Here is an 18648-nt window from a genome sequence, read left to right as displayed (position 1 = left end):
GAAACAATGAACGGGGGGTACGGAGATAAGAACAGATCCAATTCGTCGACCTCCGATAAGAAAGTGTCTTTGATTTGAAAGCCAGTGCTGCACAACGCCGCCTGTGACTGGTATTTTTCCGAACTTTTGTGGGGCAAATCAGCGTTTCCGGCACTTCGACGACGGGTCACACTGGACACATGTAGCAGGAAAAAACGCAGACATCGGAGAAAGAAATCAGAAAAGTAAATTCGCATTAAAGCCAGCTCGCCAGTGCCGTGCTCGGTGGTTTTATGGAACACTCATTTCGATCACATAGCGAGCGTGCGCGACCCAACTTCCTATGACGACAGTGAGTTTTTGCCCAGTGTAGGGTGCCTAGTACCCGAGCCAAGTGCGAGTGTGTGCGTGCCAGTGTGTGAGTTTGAGGGCACTTCTGATGGCTGAAAACGTTTAATTAGCAGCGAAAAGCGAAAAACTAGCTAAACGCAGACGCCCACCTGGCAAAGTCGGTGGATATAGATCAGGAAAAGTGCGGATTGCAGCCTCTGCGTTGGCCAACAGCGAAAACAACCCCCCGCACTAGTCGTGGAAAATGTTTGTATGTGTGTTCCCTCTGCTGGCAGCGCAATCGGGATTCCGAAAATCCGTAATAATTGTGAAAATCCGGTCAGAATTCAACGCCAGATCGCGGCTAGGTTAGGAACCACGTCGCGGATGAACGGATTACGGTGGAAACCCGCAGACGGAAAATCGTTCACCAATTGCACACGCCAGCAGAGCAGCGGCAGCGCTGCAAAGTGCGTTGCGTCGCTGCCCGGTCGCCATCATAGCGAAAAATATTGTGATCCCACGCCTGGAAAACCAATATATGCCACTGGGGGCATAAAGTATATAGTGGATATATAGCGCCAGTTGAGCTGTTCGCGGGGAGTTACTATTTCGAAAAGTACAGTGCTGCATTCACCTTCCAAAAAAACAGCTCAGCTTTTCTGTTTCCGCTCCCCGCCCCCCCGCTGGAAATGTGCAATATGGCAGGGCAAATGCGTAAATGTTGCGTTTCTGCTGGAAAGTAACCAATATCCAGTGCTAATTTCGCCAAATCCATCCATATTTATGTACATGCTCGGTGCGAATGTGTGTGCCTGTATTCGCGTACCTGTGTCTGTCGTGCCCCGTGTCCGTGTAAGCTGTTTGTTTGTGCCCGTGTAAGCTGCGTGCGGGTGTGTGTGCGCGGCTGAAAATGGAAATTATATAAAAGAAGCTTTCGGCTTAGGCTTCTTTTCCGAGCGATCGGCGGCCGCAGAACGGAAAATCAGTTCCCCCCAACAACAATAGCAATAACAGCGAACAGCTGGTTGCAGTTTGGAAAACGATACTTGGCACGCCGAGCACCCCAATCAATAATCCCAAATCGCAATCCACCGATTTTGATTTGGAACGGATTCGCGGGGAAATATTATCCCATTATCCCGAGCAGCGCAGCAAACGCAGCATGCCTCTGCCGGCGCCGCTGCCGCCGATGTACTTTGCTCACTTGATACACAAAAACGGTACTCGTCGTCGCTCATCTCGCTCTCTCTAGGAGAGAGCGGGCTCTTCCTGATCAAGCACACGGGAAACTATACACACACACACGCACAGTCAGTCAGGCAGGCACACATTGCCCACCCACTTTTACTCCCTTTTCGGTGGTGGCAGCGATGGCCGTGGCGCCCCACATTCGGGCGAGAGTGTGTGTGCGGCACAACAACCACCAAAGCAAAGCTCTGTCCCGGCGGCTTCCTTTTGTCTAGCTGGCAAACGCAAAAAATCAGTTGGGAACTCCAGCCGGAAGTTGCAGTTGACAGCGGTTTTCAACATGGCTTCGTTTCCGCTTCGGGATTTCGTCAGCTGAATTCGGAAAGATAACAGCTTTCACCTTTCGCTCAGTGTATGTGTTTATGTGTATGTGTGAAAGTCCTGTGTGCTGAATGTTTTGAATACAATGCGTATAATCCCCTTGTACACACTCGGTGTATACATGTTCCCTATTGAATTTGTAAGTTTATTGGTCGCTATGTTATACATACACACGGCCAGGAAATCCCCCCTGTTCGTGTCCGGGGTTGTGCCTGTATTGGCGTGCTCCACTTTTGTATGCAACAAATTCAGTGCTGCTGGCTAATCGCCGCTGCATTCTCTCTCTCTATATTACTCCTCGGGAGAAGCCACATCCCCTTGCAGGGAAGCATGCGAGAAAGGCATTACTTTGCCTAGGTCCAGTCCAGTTGCCCATCCTGCGATCCCGCCAGCGGCCCTGGATACAAACTCGCAATCGAAGTAACCTTTGGGCCAGGGCACTTGTACCGTCGCAAAGTCGTGTTTTCACCTCCGTAAATGTTTGTTTACCTGCGAGGGTTGTGTGCGAGCACCACAACACATACATACACACACACACACACAGGTGTGCGGCGATTTGATGTAGATACAGTGGGCCACAGGGGTTCCCTCTCCGATCAATAGGAGCGGTACAAAAGTGCAACTTAGATGGCCGTTCTCTTGTGGATAATAACCAATTTAAATCTGTCGACGGGGCAACGAATCGTTAATTAATGCAAGGGACGCGGGGTGGGAGTGTGTGTATCTGGAAAGCCACCATAATAGCTCTACCAACAACAAGTAACCCCTAGCTGTTGAAATATGCATATATCTAAACTGCAGTACCTATTATCGCCATCTGCCACCCAAAATGATTTTCTATTTCTTCAGTTATTGCAAATAAACATTATATAAACTTTCATTGGCTTAAAAGTCAAATTTAAATAACGTAATTAAGACGATTTTAATTGTTAAATGGGGTCGATAAAAATAAAATAAATAACTCACAATAAGCCTTTGCTTACGAGCAACTTTAGTTATTGAATACTGTAGTTGAAGCCAAGATACAAGGAGTGTGGCTCAGAGCTGCCACAATAATTTAATAATCGGGACAGGTCTTTCAACCCTAACAACGAAAACAACCTGTCCAAAGTGCATTTAATATTAACAAGTTGTAAACTCCTGAACTCACCCGTGACTACTTTCTCTATTACAGAACCGAGCGCAATAAATCGAATCTGAACTCATCTTAAAGCCATGTCCGCCAAGACTGAGGCGGACAACACGACGGCCGCCAACTCTGGCGGCGGAGGCGGAGCAGTGGGGAGCGGCACATCATCCGGTGGTGGCGCATCCGCGAACGGAACAGCGACTCCGGCACGCCGCCTGCGCACCCGAAACTCAACGGGCAACGGAACCAATAGCGGAAGCGAGTCCGTAAAGAAGTCGAACGCCAACGACGAGCCCTCAACCCCAGTCACCCCGGCAGGAGCAACAGGATCTCACGCCCATGTTCCGCCAGGAGCGTCTCCGGCGGTAATGGAACGGCCTATGCCCAGTGTTCCCATGAATCACGCCAGCAGCAGTGTGTCAGCCAGCAAAAAGTATCACAATAGCTGTCCTCATCCCACGCCCACGCCTGCGCCCACTGGGCATAAGAAGTCGGTGCACACGCAGCCGCACAGCAGCAACAAGTTTGACCAGGGAAAGAATGAAGAGTTCCACTTCGACACACCGCCAGAGTGCCCCGTTTTCCGGCCCACAACTGAAGAGTTTAAGAATCCGCTGGCCTACATCAGCAAGATCCGCTCCATAGCTGAGAAGTGTGGAATCGCAAAGATCCTGCCGCCGGCCACCTGGTCGCCGCCGTTTGCAGTGGACGTGGATAAGCTACGCTTCGTGCCACGTGTCCAGCGGCTAAATGAGCTGGAAGCCAAGACGCGCGTCAAGCTCAACTTCCTTGATCAGATCGCAAAGTTCTGGGAGCTGCAAGGCTCTTCGCTAAAGATCCCAATGGTGGAGCGCAAGGCCCTTGACTTGTATACGCTGCACCGCATCGTGCAGGAGGAGGGTGGCATGGAGCAAACCACAAAGGATCGCAAGTGGGCCAAGGTGGCCAACCGGATGCAGTACCCATCCAGCAAAAGTGTAGGCGCGACCCTGAAGGCGCACTACGAACGCATCTTGCATCCCTTTGAGGTATATACGTCGGGAAAAGTTCTAGGACCCACCCCAGCGTCATCTGGATCTGGTAACACGCCCGTTAAGTTGGAGGATGGGGGCGGAACCGACTACAAAGCCCATGAAATTCCCACACGGCAGCAAATTGCGCCGCCTAACGAGACAAACACACGCCGCTCTAAGCGTTTCGGAAACTCCAATGCCAGCTGCGGCCTGAGTGGTGTCACACCATCGACAAAGCCATCTGCGGGCGTGTTTGTCAAGACGGAGACCAAGGAAGAATTTAAGAGGGATCTCCTCAGCAGCTTCAATGCTGTCAACAGCGGTGGTTCGCCCATAGCTACTGGCACTCCCGCCAATACTCGCGGAGCCAGCCAGAAGAAGGGAGGAGAGCCTCCAGCCCTAATCGTAGACCCACTGATGAAGTACATTTGCCACATCTGCAATCGCGGCGACGTCGAGGAGTCTATGCTGCTTTGCGATGGATGCGACGACAGCTACCACACCTTTTGCCTGTTGCCGCCTCTGACCAGTATACCCAAAGGTAATAATCTCTACACTTAGTTTACTAAAAGTTCTTACCAGTTTGTTTGCGTAACGAAAAAAAACCTATAAACCTCATATACTAATGCGAATAAACATTTTCTTTTCGTTCGTTCTAGGCGAATGGCTTTGCCCGCGCTGCGTCGTAGAGGAAGTAAGCAAGCCGCAGGAGGCGTTCGGTTTTGAGCAGGCGGAGAGGGAATACACTCTGCAACAATTTGGGCAAATGGCTGACCAGTTCAAGCAAGAATACTTCCGCAAACCGGTGCACTTGGTGCCCACTGAGATGGTAGAGCGCGAGTTCTGGCGCATCGTATCTTCTATCGATGAAGACGTTACCGTCGAATATGGGGCGGACTTGCACACAATGGATCACGGCTCCGGGTTTCCCACTAAAAGCTCGCTATATTTGTTGCCGGGCGACCAAGAGTATGCAGAGTCGAGCTGGAACCTTAACAACTTGCCGTTGCTGGAGGATTCTATTCTGGGCCACATCAACGCCGACATTAGCGGCATGAACGCTCCGTGGATGTATGTGGGCATGTGCTTCGCAGCCTTCTGCTGGCACAACGAGGACCACTGGAGCTACTCCATCAACTATCTTCACTGGGGAGAACCAAAAACCTGGTACGGTGTTCCGGGGTCCTGTGCTGAGCAGTTTGAAGAGACTATGAAGCAAGCAGCTCCAGAACTTTTTTCATCGCAGCCCGATCTGCTTCACCAGCTGGTGACGATTATGAACCCCAACATTTTAATGAACAATCGTGTACCGGTATTCCGCACCGATCAGCATGCAGGCGAGTTTGTGATCACCTTCCCCAGGGCCTATCACGCAGGCTTTAACCAAGGCTATAACTTCGCGGAGGCCGTCAATTTTGCACCAGCCGATTGGCTGAAGATGGGACGCGAGTGCGTTAACCACTATTCCATGCTCCGCCGTTTCTGTGTCTTTTCGCACGACGAGCTCGTTTGCAAGATGGCGCTGGAGCCAGCGAAGCTTACCTTTGGCATCGCTACTGCGTGCTACATCGACATGGCTGAAATGGTCGACACGGAGAAGAAACTGCGCAAATCACTTCTAGAGTGGGGCGTCACCCGCGCAGAGCGTCGCGCCTTCGAGCTAGTGAACGACGATGAACGCCATTGCCAAGAGTGCAACACCACGTGCTTCCTGTCGGCGGTGGCCTGCGAGTGCAACGACAAGTTGATCGTCTGCTTGCGCCACTACACAGTACTCTGCGGCTGTGCTCCTGAGAAGCACACTCTGATATATCGCTATACACTGGACGAGATGCCGCTGATGCTGCAGAAACTAAAGGTGAAGGCGCACAGCTTCGAGCGATGGCTTTCACGTTGCCGTGACATAGTCGATGCACATACACCCACCTCGGTGACTCTGCAGGAACTGCAGGAGTTGTGCAAGGAGGCCGAGACGAAGAAGTTTCCCTCTTCGCTGCTCATCGATCGCCTTAATGCAGCGGCCGTCGAGGCAGAGAAATGTGTCACAGTCATTCAGCAACTGGGTATCAATAAGGTTGGTTCACATTTTCTACTATTTGTAAAATCTTGTTTTGAGTATCTTGACACATATTTGGTTATCCTATAAGCCAAATATTCGCTTAAGTTGTCATTTTTAGCCTACCAAAAGTTATATTCCTCTTATTTAATATTCAATCACTAGGTGCGAACTCGCTCGGACCACAACCAGGAAGCTGCTCAGTACAAGCTTACCATGGAGGAGCTAGAGTTGTTCGTTCAAGAAATCGATAATCTCTGCTGCATTATTGACGAGGGCGCTTCTGTGCGAGAGCTGCTTGTTTTGGGAAAACAGTTTGTGGAACGATCCGAAGGCCAGCTGCAGTTATCGCTGGAGTCTCTGGAGGAGAGTGAGCTAGAAACGTTAATAAACGAAGGTAGCTCCTTGCGCATCGAACTGCAACAGCTTGACCAACTACAGAAGCGACTGAAGCAGTGCAAGTGGTACAAGCGCTCGCAGGGATTGAGGGAGACCAGCTCGAAGCTGACCTACCAAGACGTGAAGAACCTGCTGCACATGGCGGCTGCTGACCTTGATCCCACGGATCCGTATGTCGACAAGGAGATGCGAAAATTGCAACAGATCGGTGCAGATATCGAAGCCTGGGAGTCGCAGGCGGCCAAGTATTTCCGGCGCCTGACCCAACAGCACGAGTTGGGCGAAATCGAGCAGTTCTTGAAATCGGCCACCGACATCAACGGTCAAGTGCCTTCGCACGGCCTGCTAAAGGATGCACTACGAAAGGCGCGTGAGTGGCTCCGGGCCGTTGAGCAGCTACAGCAGAACAACCACGTCACATATTGCCACACACTGGAGGCAATGATCGAGCGTGGCATGAACATACCCATCCAGCTGGAAGAGCTGAGCCGAATGCAGGGACACCTAAACAGTGCACATCAATGGAAGGACAACACAGCGTGTGCCTTCCTTAAGAAGGGCACCTTCTATACGCTCTTAGAGGTGCTCATGCCCCGCTCAGACGCCATCAACATAGACTCGGATCTCAAGCCGCGCTTCCAGGTAAATAAGACACTACAATTCTAAACCAAACCGTTTACTAATTTCTTTATATTTCTTTATGCAGGATGATTTTCTGAAAGAGAAAAATCCGGCGGAGATTGTGGCCAGCTTCAAGAACGCCGAGGAGCAGGAGCTTCTTGATATGCGCGATCTACGGCGGCAAAATATGAACAAAAACCCTATGCGCGATATGTTCTGCTTGTGCAAGTCCGAGTTCCGAAACTTAATGTTCAATTGTCAGTTGTGCCGCGATTGGTTTCACGAGGATTGCGTCCCACCGCCTTCATCCACAAATCAGAATGGAATTGTTAATGGGGGATCAGGACCAGGTACTAATCGACCGAAGTGGCTATGTCCGAGCTGTGTGCGCTCAAAGAGACCGCGCCTAGAAACCATCCTTCCGCTACTCGTCCAGCTGCAGCAACTGCCTATCCGTCTGCCCGAAGACGAAGCGTTGCGTTGCCTGGCTGAGCGTGCGATGAATTGGCAGGATCGAGCTAGGAAAGCTCTTAGCAGTCCTGACGTCAGTGCGGCCCAAGAAGCAATTCTTGCTCAGCAACAGCAAAAGCGGCGCTCCGAAGGAGGAGCAGGGGTGGGCAATATCAGCAGTCCACGGAAACCACGTCGACGTGGCAGTCTGTCGAAAGAGGCAAGTGGTTCCACAGAGTCCGATGCCGACGACGATGACGACGACGACGAGTGTCGTCTTCGAATCGTCGAAGACAACTTTAGCAACGATGAAGATGAGCCTCGTACCGCCCCCGCGACCTCCACCGTTAACTCCGATCTCCTCAAGCTGCTGTCCGACAGTGAAATTGAAAATTTGCTTGACCTGATGATGGAGGGCGACCTGCTAGAGGTATCTCTAGACGAAACGCAGGAGCTGTGGCGCATTCTAGAAACGATGCCGCCTACGCTGCTGCAGGCGGAGGCCATGGAGCGAGTTGTCCAGTACATGCAGCGTCAACGGCAACAGCAACCAAATCCGCTGCCCACATCCGGCGCCGAAGACTCAAACGACAGTCTGATGGTACAAAATAGTCCCAATAGCAACAGCAATAGTGGTGGTGCAACGGGATCTGCGAGCAACAGTGGACGCAACAAGAAGAGGCGCTCCAACGACGCTAGCGGCAACTCAGCAGTGCCGCGCAAGAAGCAGAACACACCGAAGCAGACGCCGGGCAAGAAGGGATCAGCGGCAGCGAATCGCAAGGTCGATGCAAAGGCATCGCCAGCAGCATCGACGACTCCGGGTGCGGATGCCGATGCCGAGAACAAACAGGCCAACGGCGGAAATACGAATTCTAGTACAGGATCAGGTGGTGGCAATTCTGCGACGACTACACCCACACCCGGCTCGACGCACAAAAAGCGCAAGCGCACCTCAACAACCGCCACCAACAACAACAACAATAATAATAACAACACGAACAATAGCAACAGCAGTACCAACAGTAACAGCAACACCACCAGCGCCCAAGGAGCAGCGACTGGAGGCAATAACTCGACTGGCGGTCAAAAGAAGCATGCGCAACGGTCTCAACAGGCGGCGCAAGAGGACGACGAAGAGGAGTGCCGGGCGGAGAACTGCCACAAGCCCACCGGGCGAGAGGTGGACTGGGTACAGTGCGACGGCGGCTGCAACGAATGGTTCCACATGTACTGTGTGGGCCTCAATCGCAGCCAGATAAAGCCGGACGACGACTATATCTGCATCCGATGCACCAAGACAGTAGCCATCGGCTCCGGTCACAGTATGAGCGTAGCGTCCACGACGACGCCGGGGAAGCAGCGGGCGGTGCAATCGGCGCGGTAGAGTAAAATATAGAGTCCAGGAGTTGCCGGGTCGATAAGTTTTAGATTTTGCAGTAACAGCCGATTGTGTTTTACGCATGATGTACTACTAAACACACCCGATAAAGGCCGTCTACCGGTATTTACTAAGTTTAGTAAAGTCACTTGAGAGTTTTTGTAGTACATATTTACCAATTATCGCTATATTTACGCATCCACAACGTAAAACACATTTGAAAACGACAAAAAAAAAGAACTACAAAAAACAAAACAAAAGGAAAGTAAGAATCAAGAATAGGGATTATTAATTAAGCAAAAGAGAAGAAATGCAAACAAAGCAACACAACTATTTGTTTTTGTACAATTCAGCCCATTTTTACGTTCGTTAAACGTTCTTTTAATCTTAAAATATATTTTACCATTACCTGCTATTCTTAGTTTTTGTTAATTTAATTCACTTTTTGTGTTCGCCTCTCGAGTTTTGGTTCAATGCGCACGCAAAGTTTTCTTACGTTTTATTTTACTTTTTCCCTTAACCGAAGGCGAAGGCGACTCTCGTTTTACTTTTGTACATTTTTGTTTACTTAAGGTTGCGAGCAAAAACCCTCAAACATTAAGAATCTTCCACTTTTACGCGTGGCGCCTTGTAGACTCTCCTTTCTTTGTATGTTCTTGTTTAATATCCCCAATTAAAATATTAAAGAAACAAACAACAAAAAACGAAAACAAAATCCTGTTAATAAATCGATCATACAAAACTAAAAATTCAGTATACATTTAAGTTTACATTTAAAATACAATGAAAAGTGTATAATTTTTAATTTATAATTAGTAAGTTGACTAGAAATCCAGAAACGTGGAAGTAAATACAAATTACAAAAAAAAAACAAAAAAATTGCAAAACATCTTGGTAATATTAACGTACAACAATAAACACAGTGCTTAGAATTATGCAATTGAAAAAGCAGACAAAAAAACGAAAAACACTTTGTAAAATCATTTTTTAAATGTGTATAAAAAATCAAGCTGACAAATGTGCAGGTTCTAATTGCAAGCAACCCAAGATAAACGTTAACGGAAACAAAACAGAGCCCTAAACATATTAAGGATAACACTTTTATTTCACTAAGCAGTAATGTACGAATGATTTCAATGAATGATCCAAAAATATAAAAACATTGCCCTCACGACACCTTCCCCCAACAAAATATATAATTCTATAATTTAAATAAATTATATATAAATAGTATTTAAAAGAACATGTGCGTTGCTGTTTTCATTTGGGTCGTAGAAATGGTTGGTGTTCCTAAAACCAGTCTTCTATTATAAGGGTGGCACTATCATCCACGTCTATGGAAGGCCTATCACATGTGGACATTACTCATTCAGCCGGTCAGTCTAGCACCTGCTACAAAAATACACTGAATAATCAGGTAAAACTAAGAATTCCCAGGAATCGATATACATGATAGTAATATGTATACATAAATATAGTGATTTTTCCGTAGATTAAGTCTGGCTACGACTACAAAGACAAAACCATTTCAAAGAGCTTGCACAGATTTAAAGGCTAGAATAGGTTGATTAATTGCATTGATGATACATCGCATAACAGATGACACAGAAGAATAGATATACTAACTAAAGGAGTCAATGACTTCTGTATATGTTGATCTAACATGTAATATAGTTGGGTGTCAAAGCAGGAAAACGTCCTCGATCTCCTAGGTGCCCAGTTTAAAGGCGAATTCTCCAAGTTCCTGCACTTATCTAGCAAGCAATTCATATAACCGAATTGCCTACCATGTCATTCCACAGGTGCTTATCGAAATTATTATTATTATCAGTAGATAGCAGTGTGCCCACATGACGTGCGACATGCAATCGGCGTAAGCAATAACTTTTGAAGCTTCAAAAAGTTTAATTGGTCACAGAGTCGTTACAATACGATGTTGTTATTTATTAAATTATTTTGCTTACAAGTTTAAAGTGTATTCTGTACATGCAGCCACCCCTGGCAAGTTATTTAGACTTTATTCTTAGGTAACAGTTTCAAGAGTCTATCAAAAATAGTAGTTGGTTGCTTGATTAATGGCTTGCTGTCGGCCGGGGTGGCGATAAGGATTAATCACACCAAATCGTTTCTGCACATAAATGATTTGAAAGCAATATAAATATGTATAGAAAATACTAAGACAATAGTATAATAGGACAAGTATTACACACTAGATTTAACAGGCTTTCAAATTTATGAGGTAACAATTAATTAAAGCGCTCGAAAGTGTTTCTCAGTTAGGCCAACTAAGCTCACACATTTTAGCATTAATACCAGAAACTATATCCACGTAATTGTTCATATCAGCCGCTGCAAGTGTCCGAGTGCCCCTTATCTAATCACAGAGATTAGCTGGTGCTATGTGTTTGGTTGTTCCCTTATTTCTTCTGCATCCGCTGTAAATGTCTCTACGATGTATATATACATAAAAAAGCCGCTTTAGGTCTAACGCTGAGATTACATTCATGGCAGGAAACCTTGAATAGCATCGATGGCCTAGGAGGCCAGGCCGCGTTGGCGTCGCTTCACGCGTGCGTACGGTCCCACTGCTGGGTCCATGATGAAGTCGTAAAGAACCCGGGTCCAGCTGGTGTGCTGTGGCATTGTGTCATAGAATTCCTTGGCGATGCGCTTAACCTCTGGCAGCCTGGAGCCGGGCACCGCCGGAAAGTCGTGATGCTCGTTGTGGTAGCCCACATTAAAGGTGATCCAGTTGAGCGGACCGTAATATGAGTAGGTCTCAAAGCCCTTGGCAAACATGTAATGCTCCGAAATAAAGTGTCCGGCCACCGGGTGCAGTCCCATGGCGAGAATACTACCGATCAGCAGATAGGCCAGGGGTTTCCAACCCAAGAAGTAAACGATCAGGGCGTTGAAAGTCAGCTGCACCACGGTGTTAATAATCTCAAGGCGTGTAGGTGGCTTCGGGTTAATCACCAGTGGACGGAAAATGTAGAAGAAAGGCTGCAGGCAAACCCACAAAAACTTTCCAAAAGTGGTGTCAAACAGGCGCGCCTCCAGCAGTGTGGGTATGTCAGTGTCAATTGCCTCATCACCTTGGTAACTGAAAGAACAAAATAAAAGTTATAGTTATTGAGCTGGTGAACAATATATGTATTGTATGTGGTGATATTTTAGAATGCTGATAGTCATCAAGAATGCATATGATTTGTTGGCGATCAACTACATAATTTATTTTGGGCTTAGTTGGGACTCAGAAGCGAACATTGGGATTGGGACGTTGTTGAACGACAATCAATGATCCGCCCATTGGTGCACCTGCCGATAAGATAAACGCTATCTGCGACTAGAAACTTAGTGAATGAGGGTGACTGTAAACATAAACAACACTCATAAAATCATTTTGAAATATGTTCGGGAACTTTTTTGCGGAAAACGAGGCAGTGACTCAACTGAACTCGACTTGTAGCCGGCAAGTCGAGTGGCAAATCACTGAGCTACGTGACCAATTGAGCGCTTATTCGGATACACATATAGCTACAACCTTATCTAATCGGCGCAATTAAGACGCACTCGATGCCCGGCAAAAGGGAACAAAATGAAAACTGATTCACAAGTTTGCGGGAAAAATTCACGTGAAACAAATAGAGAACGAGCAGTGTTGAGCAATACAAGCCGGCCTTTCAATGGATATTAAACAGACCCCTGTTGCCCAATAGGATGATGTTTTCGCAGTTTACTGTGTGACTACGCCCTAGTAACCACAGAAAAGTGGCCAAGTGTGCGTGAGGGTGGGGTGTAGGGCATGAATTCGAACCGATTGGCACGTACCGATGATGTTCCAGATGGTACTTTTTGAAGGAAATGCTCATTGGCAGCCCGATGGGCAGGTTGCAGATGAAGCCCAGTATCCGGTTGTGCATGGGTCTGCTGTGTCCAAAGGCCAGATTGTGCGAGATCTCGTGCACGGCCAGCATAAGCGAGTGGTTGATGATGCCCCCGAAGCAGTAGGCGGCTACGAGGAGCCACGACCAGGACAGGTCCTTTACCACGAACAGAGCCAGGATCTGGGTGAGCACCATAGCGCCGGCCACCCACTTGAAGTTGGGGTCGTGGCCAAAGAGCTTCTTGATCTGCGGGTACTTCTCCAGGATGATTTTGCGCCGCGAGGCGTGCGGCTCCTCCGTGTACACCCATTCGAAGTCGGTGCGCGAAACTTTTTGGCCCATCTTGGATGTTTGGACTGGTTGCGGTTTTAGGTTGTTACGGGTGACGTGCTACAGGTCGGTGTTAGTCGGCCAACATTATCGACCGGCGCGAGAAAGGAAACTGTCCAAACGTCCAACTGGGCGGATTGAAAAATTAATATGACCTGACGTGATAGGGCTGCAAACGGAACCGATATATTATCGATAGCTTCACGTCACCATTTAATCGATATGAAGATGTCAGGCTTACTGAAATGGAATATATCCACTGTGCTTTAACCCTATATGCACTAGCGGTATTTAAAGTTTTTAAAACTTAGTAGAACTTCTGGCACTGATCTCGATGATTATGGTTAAAGCGAAAACTATTGAAATCGGTTACGATTGGTTTATACAGATTCATTAAAATCTTTTGTTTTGAGGCATGGCATGTTACATTGAAACTAACTCTACAATACCGCCCAATTCTGTGAATCCACAGCTATATAAAATCATGCGACGGACCCGATCGCGGCAACCATATCATTTTTGAAGCACAATTGTAGCCGTACCCGGAAAGATATATATCAATATATATATATAAGTTAATTCATTTATAGATCTGGGTGGATGTGTGTTCGTGTTTGACGTAAAATGTTGCTTCGGTTGTCAGCTGTTTCTTAGGAGTGGTATATTTAAACATAATGTGTACATATGTATTTTGTTTTGTTTTTAATATATTTTTATCAATAGTTCTAGAAAAAGCTAAAACAAAGGTGCGGCAAAAAGGTGTTCTGATATTGTGGCTTTTGCGTTTAGTTGCTCGCTCTTCTGAGCTCGTGGTATCTTGTACCTGGTTTTAGATATTACTTTCTTTAGATAGATGCAAATGTTGGTTTTTGTTTTGTTTTGTTTTTTATATATTTGTATATATTTGTTGTTGCTGGTTGACGACGCAGTTTTAAAATTGATGATACACAGAGAACTAAATGGATACAGAGGGATTCCGGCTATACGGCGATAATTTGTAAGCTCTAGCTAGGTGTTGTTGCTGCCGCTTCCGCTGCTGCTGATGTTACTGCTGCTGCGCCGCTGCAGAAGATGTTGCTCCTCTGTCCTGGTTTAGTCCTTTTGTTGGGTGGTCGTCGGTCGGCTGCCTTTTCGAATTAATGTTTGAATAAATATTTAACTTGACTTGTTGATCTTTGAATAATTTATAGTTGCGCTCGGTTATCGATTTCGCAGTTCTTGTTTGCTGTTTTGCTCACTCACTTTTTGTTTAGAATTCTTTCTTAGTTGTTTTGCGGCTCAGCAGAAAAAATTTAAATCAAATCGGCAATATTAGCAGGCATTTCCTCAATTGTTGTGTGGTAGAACTGTTCAATATCCTTAAGGATTCGTCGATCATCATCTGTAATGAAGTTGATCGCAACACCCTTGCGACCGAAACGACCACCGCGACCGATTCTGGAAGGAAGTGAGAATGATGGAATCATGTTTAGTATAGCACATAAGATAAATGAATTAAATGGAGAGGTGACAAACACTTACCTATGAATGTAGTTCTCGCGGTTCGAGGGCAGATCATAGTTGATGACCAACGACACCTGCTGCACATCAATACCACGCGCCAGTAAATCAGTGGTAATCAGAACACGAGACGAGCCCGAACGGAATTGTTTCATGATGACCTCGCGATCACGCTGCTCCATGTCACCGTGCATGGCCGAGACGGTGAAGTTGTGGAGAGACATCTCCTGGGTCAGCTGGTCCACCTGAAAAAAGTTTAGACCAATTTGTTAGCAAGTTGTTATGGATTTCCAAACTGAACGGCTTTACGATTGAAACCGATCTTAAGTAAGCCAGCTTCTTAAAATAATTACGAATGAGTAAATTTACCTTGCGACGGGTGTTGCAGAAGATAACCGACTGGGTGATGGACAGCGTATCGTACAGATCGCACAGTGTGCCCAGTTTCCAGTTCTCCTGCTTCACGTTGACGTAGAACTGCTTAATACCCTCGAGGGTCAGTTCCTCTTTCTTCACCAGGATGCTAACAGGCTCGCGCATGAAGCAACGGCTCACTTCGAGCACATCCGGCGGCATGGTGGCGGACAGCAGGATGACCTGCACATCTGGGGGCAGCATCTTGAAGACGTCCTGGATCTGATCCTTGAAACCGCGGGACAACATTTCGTCGGCCTCATCGAGCACGAACAGCTTGATGTACTGGGTGCGCAGCACCTTGCGGTTGATCATGTCGTAGACGCGACCAGGAGTGCCGACCACCACATGGCAACCGGATTCCAGGATGCGGGCGTCCTCGCGAACGTTGGTGCCGCCAATGCAGGCGTGCGAGTGCACCTTCATGTACTCGCCGAGCGCCATCACCACGCGCTGGATCTGCGTGGCCAACTCACGAGTGGGGGCCAGGATCAGCGCCTGGCACTCGCGAATGGACGTGTCGATTTGCTGAAGAATAGCAATCGAGAAGGTGGCAGTCTTGCCAGTTCCTACGGAGAGATTAAGATGAAATTGTTAGTATGCTGGATTTCGGAGGGTGTGTTGTATAGCGCACTTAAATGGATGATGCAAATTACTGTGTTGCTCCTGACTAAGCATAATTACTCTTCTAGTAACGAGATATTCTTATGAAAATTGCGAAAAAGTGCATATTCGACTAGACTGTTCCCCATTTTCAATGCAAATCTGTTGGTTGGGCTAAACTTTACTAGTAGGAACACCATAAAGGATTTCCATCTATTGAGAACGTCACTTGCATGAAAACAAGCATGTAGACGCTGTTTTCCCTCGTTGGCCCAGGTAGCTCTGGATCGTTAAAATCCTCACCTCACCTTTGAAGGCATTTTATGTTCCAGCTGGGCACTAATCCCTGCGTATAATGCGATGGACAGGTGCAAGTAGAATACAAAACAGAGGTTGTGGATAAACTATATAAATATGTATTTAGGGCCTGACGGCGAGCCTACAAAATGGATTAGTGCCGAATTCGCCATGTAGGTAGATCGCATTTAGCACAGATGACCTTAAAAACGCATAGCAGCTGGAATTCGCCAAGAGCGAGTGAGCGACCTTCTTTCTGGGAACTTTCTTCTGCCCGGGCGGACGAGAAACCGAAACGCAGCTGGTCAGCAAAAAGTGGCGCGCAAGCGCAACGACGCCGACAATCGGAGAGAGCGGACGGGACACAGAGAGAGAGAGAATGACGAGAAAGAGAGCGCCGCAGCAGAGCGGAATTTCAACAAAGAATACAAGGCGCAGCGGCTGAGTCATTGTGCTGCCTTTTCGCCGATTTTGCACACATTCTCGAAAGTTTTTTCTTTGTGACTGATCAAGGGGGATGATGATGATGTTGATGAATAATGGAGATGGGGTATTTGGGGGACCCAGAGCCATTTACTCACCCGACTGGGCCTGGGCAATGACATCGCGACCCTTCACACAGGGAATGATGGCGCGCTGCTGGATGGCCGACGGCTTCTCGAAACCGTAACCGTAGATGCCGCGCAGCAGCTCCTCGCGCAAGTTCATGTCATCGAAGTTGTCGTACACCTCGTGCCAGGTGGACTCGATGACGCCCTCGGGTTCCATGCCGGCGGGGCCATCCTGAGGTATCTCACTTCGGTCATCCCTGCAAGAAAGCGAAAAGGCGTTAGTGGGGCGGAACAACAAGAACAACAACAAAAACGTCGACGGAACGGGGGTAACAAAAATTTTCCAGCCGCATTTGTTGGTTATGGCGAATGGTAGAAAGGCGGTGGGGGGAGAATCGAGAACCGCGAACGCCGCTTGGCAACCACTCACATTATCAACAATAAAGAATTGACTAGGTAAACTTATATCCTGAATTTCGACGGCTTGGGCCCGGTTCACTTAATCAACTGCTTGCGTATTTGTCTAGAACGAATAACGGAGAATTTGAGCCGACCGCCGACTGTGTTGTTTTCTCGAGCTAGCGAGCGTTTTGCTTTCAGTCCGTTACGTTTGTGCTGCGATGCGTTCTGCGAAGCGGTGACTTTACGTATGAGACGAAAAGCGATAGCTAGGCAGCCTTTTTGAGCGCCGAGCGGCAAGAGTCCGCCCCTGAACGTGTGCGAGCGGGACGACCGTAATGTCGTTCGTGTCAATGTCAGCGGGTGAGAGCGGCCGAGCGATATAAGCACGTAACAGTGGCGCCAGTGTTGCCTAACGTCAGTTGCGAATGGTAGTAGTCGATTGAAAATAGCAGTAGTTATGATAGTACGGCGGGGTGGGGTAAGAAAAACCGACAAACGACATGCGAATTTTCCAAAGCAAATCGAAAATTGAGATGGAGCAAGGCTAAATCAGCCCACGAATGCCGTCGTGCACTAAAGATAGCATCAGCGGTCTGCGTCATTGTCCAGTCATGAGTCAAGCAGACGGACGAGTGTGCGTGAGATTCAGTCAAGTGGCGACCAACGTCACCGGACTTCAGGAAAAGTCCCCAATTCGGAGTTCTAGGTTCTGCGAGGGGGAATGGGGGCCAAAGGCCGAGGCTGGAAACACAAGTCCAGCAGCAAAACTCTCTTGGAGCAACCACTGCGCTCGTTCTCTCTCGCTCGCACGCCGCCTCTCGCTCCCACTCCCTGCACTGTCATTCGGGCGTGTAATTTTTTTCCACTCTTTCCGACCGTCAGAAATTTAAAAACGCGATTTTCTGCATTAAAACCCACGGGGATGTTACAAAGCAGTTACGGAATCGATGCCGCGCGAGTTCGCCTTGCGGCTTTTCACATTTCGAACGCTTAATCTAGGAAATATACTAACATTTTCTGAAAATTATTTGGCACTTTTTATACACGTGCTGCTACTGATTTGTTAAAACCAAGCAAAAGAGGCTCCATCTTGCAAAAGTTTTAGTGATGTAAGAAAACATCACCGACTATCGATAGCTCGATCGTCAACTATCGCCAGCTGTCAGGTAATATCCGGCGATTCCGTTGCGGTTTCGGAACGTGGCTGGTACCTACGAGCAGAGCGTAAAATCGTGCAAATATTTTGGAATCAATTCGTATCATTTTTAACATTTTAACGTGATTTTGGTGGTGCCACCTGAAGTTCAGGGCTGCATACCAAGAGCTCGTTTGCCGGATCCCTGTATCTTGCATGCTATCGATAAAATTCCTATCAAAGTTCTCCACCATGGTTTGAGGCTGGGACTATGAATATTTTGAATGCTTTTATTGTTTTGCCACATCCATTTTATTTTGAAATATTTAAAACTGCAACTTATTTGGTTAGTAGATTTGATTGTAATAAAAGTTCATAGTTTATTGAAATACACCCCTTATGTAAATCTTTAAAGACCAATATATGAAAGAAGATAGTTTTTTATATGCAGGTATTCATAAAACTGTTTCCGAATCGTAGGAGTGAAAACGATTAGCTATTTGATATAGTAATAAACAACCTGCGTTCTGTTGAAAAGTTTAAAGTTTAAATCCACTGCTCTCATCTCTTAATATTCAAACATGGCAGGGAATTTTAAC

At 47.3% G+C, this 18648-nt stretch overlaps 3 protein-coding genes across 6 annotated transcripts; 1 reads left to right on the top strand and 2 right to left on the bottom strand.

Annotated features, from left to right (window-relative positions):
* The first annotated feature begins 144 nt into the window (after nucleotides 1-144).
* LOC122612981 (lysine-specific demethylase lid) lies at nucleotides 145-10170 on the top strand. 2 transcript variants are annotated; one of them, XM_043786923.1, is made up of 5 exons: nucleotides 145-331; nucleotides 3056-4564; nucleotides 4683-6097; nucleotides 6245-7120; nucleotides 7185-10170. In XM_043786923.1, exons 2-5 carry the CDS (start codon nucleotides 3097-3099, stop codon nucleotides 8934-8936), a joined length of 5511 nt encoding a protein of 1836 aa, XP_043642858.1. In that variant the 5' UTR covers nucleotides 145-331; nucleotides 3056-3096; the 3' UTR covers nucleotides 8937-10170. The 2 variants fall into 2 exon arrangements, with proteins under 2 accessions (XP_043642858.1, XP_043642865.1); XM_043786930.1 differs by having other exon boundaries at nucleotides 155-224.
* A 663-nt stretch (nucleotides 10171-10833) lies between these two features.
* LOC122617451 (sphingolipid delta(4)-desaturase DES1) lies at nucleotides 10834-13299 on the bottom strand. Its single transcript, XM_043793314.1, has 2 exons — nucleotides 12762-13299; nucleotides 10834-12033 (listed from the first exon to the last, which is right to left on the bottom strand). The coding sequence occupies exons 1-2, from the start codon at nucleotides 13157-13159 to the stop codon at nucleotides 11466-11468; spliced, it is 966 nt and encodes a 321-aa protein (XP_043649249.1). The 5' UTR covers nucleotides 13160-13299; the 3' UTR covers nucleotides 10834-11465.
* A 533-nt stretch (nucleotides 13300-13832) lies between these two features.
* LOC122611798 (eukaryotic initiation factor 4A) lies at nucleotides 13833-18033 on the bottom strand. 3 transcript variants are annotated; one of them, XR_006325559.1, is made up of 6 exons: nucleotides 17927-18033; nucleotides 16543-16769; nucleotides 15017-15630; nucleotides 14669-14892; nucleotides 14390-14584; nucleotides 13833-14274 (listed from the first exon to the last, which is right to left on the bottom strand). XR_006325559.1 is itself a non-coding variant. In XM_043785112.1 (5 exons), coding segments are annotated over exons 1-5 (1212 nt in total). In that variant the 5' UTR covers nucleotides 17929-18033; the 3' UTR covers nucleotides 13833-14439. The 3 variants fall into 3 exon arrangements, 1 of the variants encoding a protein (XP_043641047.1); XR_006325560.1 differs by lacking the exon at nucleotides 17927-18033 and adding an exon at nucleotides 16943-17129; XM_043785112.1 differs by having other exon boundaries at nucleotides 13833-14584.
* Between the last annotated feature and the right edge of the window lie 615 nt (nucleotides 18034-18648).

This window comes from Drosophila teissieri, chromosome 2L, assembly GCF_016746235.2.
Source record: "Drosophila teissieri strain GT53w chromosome 2L, Prin_Dtei_1.1, whole genome shotgun sequence".
NCBI lineage: Eukaryota > Metazoa > Arthropoda > Insecta > Diptera > Drosophilidae > Drosophila > Drosophila teissieri.
This window is presented reverse-complemented; position numbering and strand designations above follow the sequence as displayed.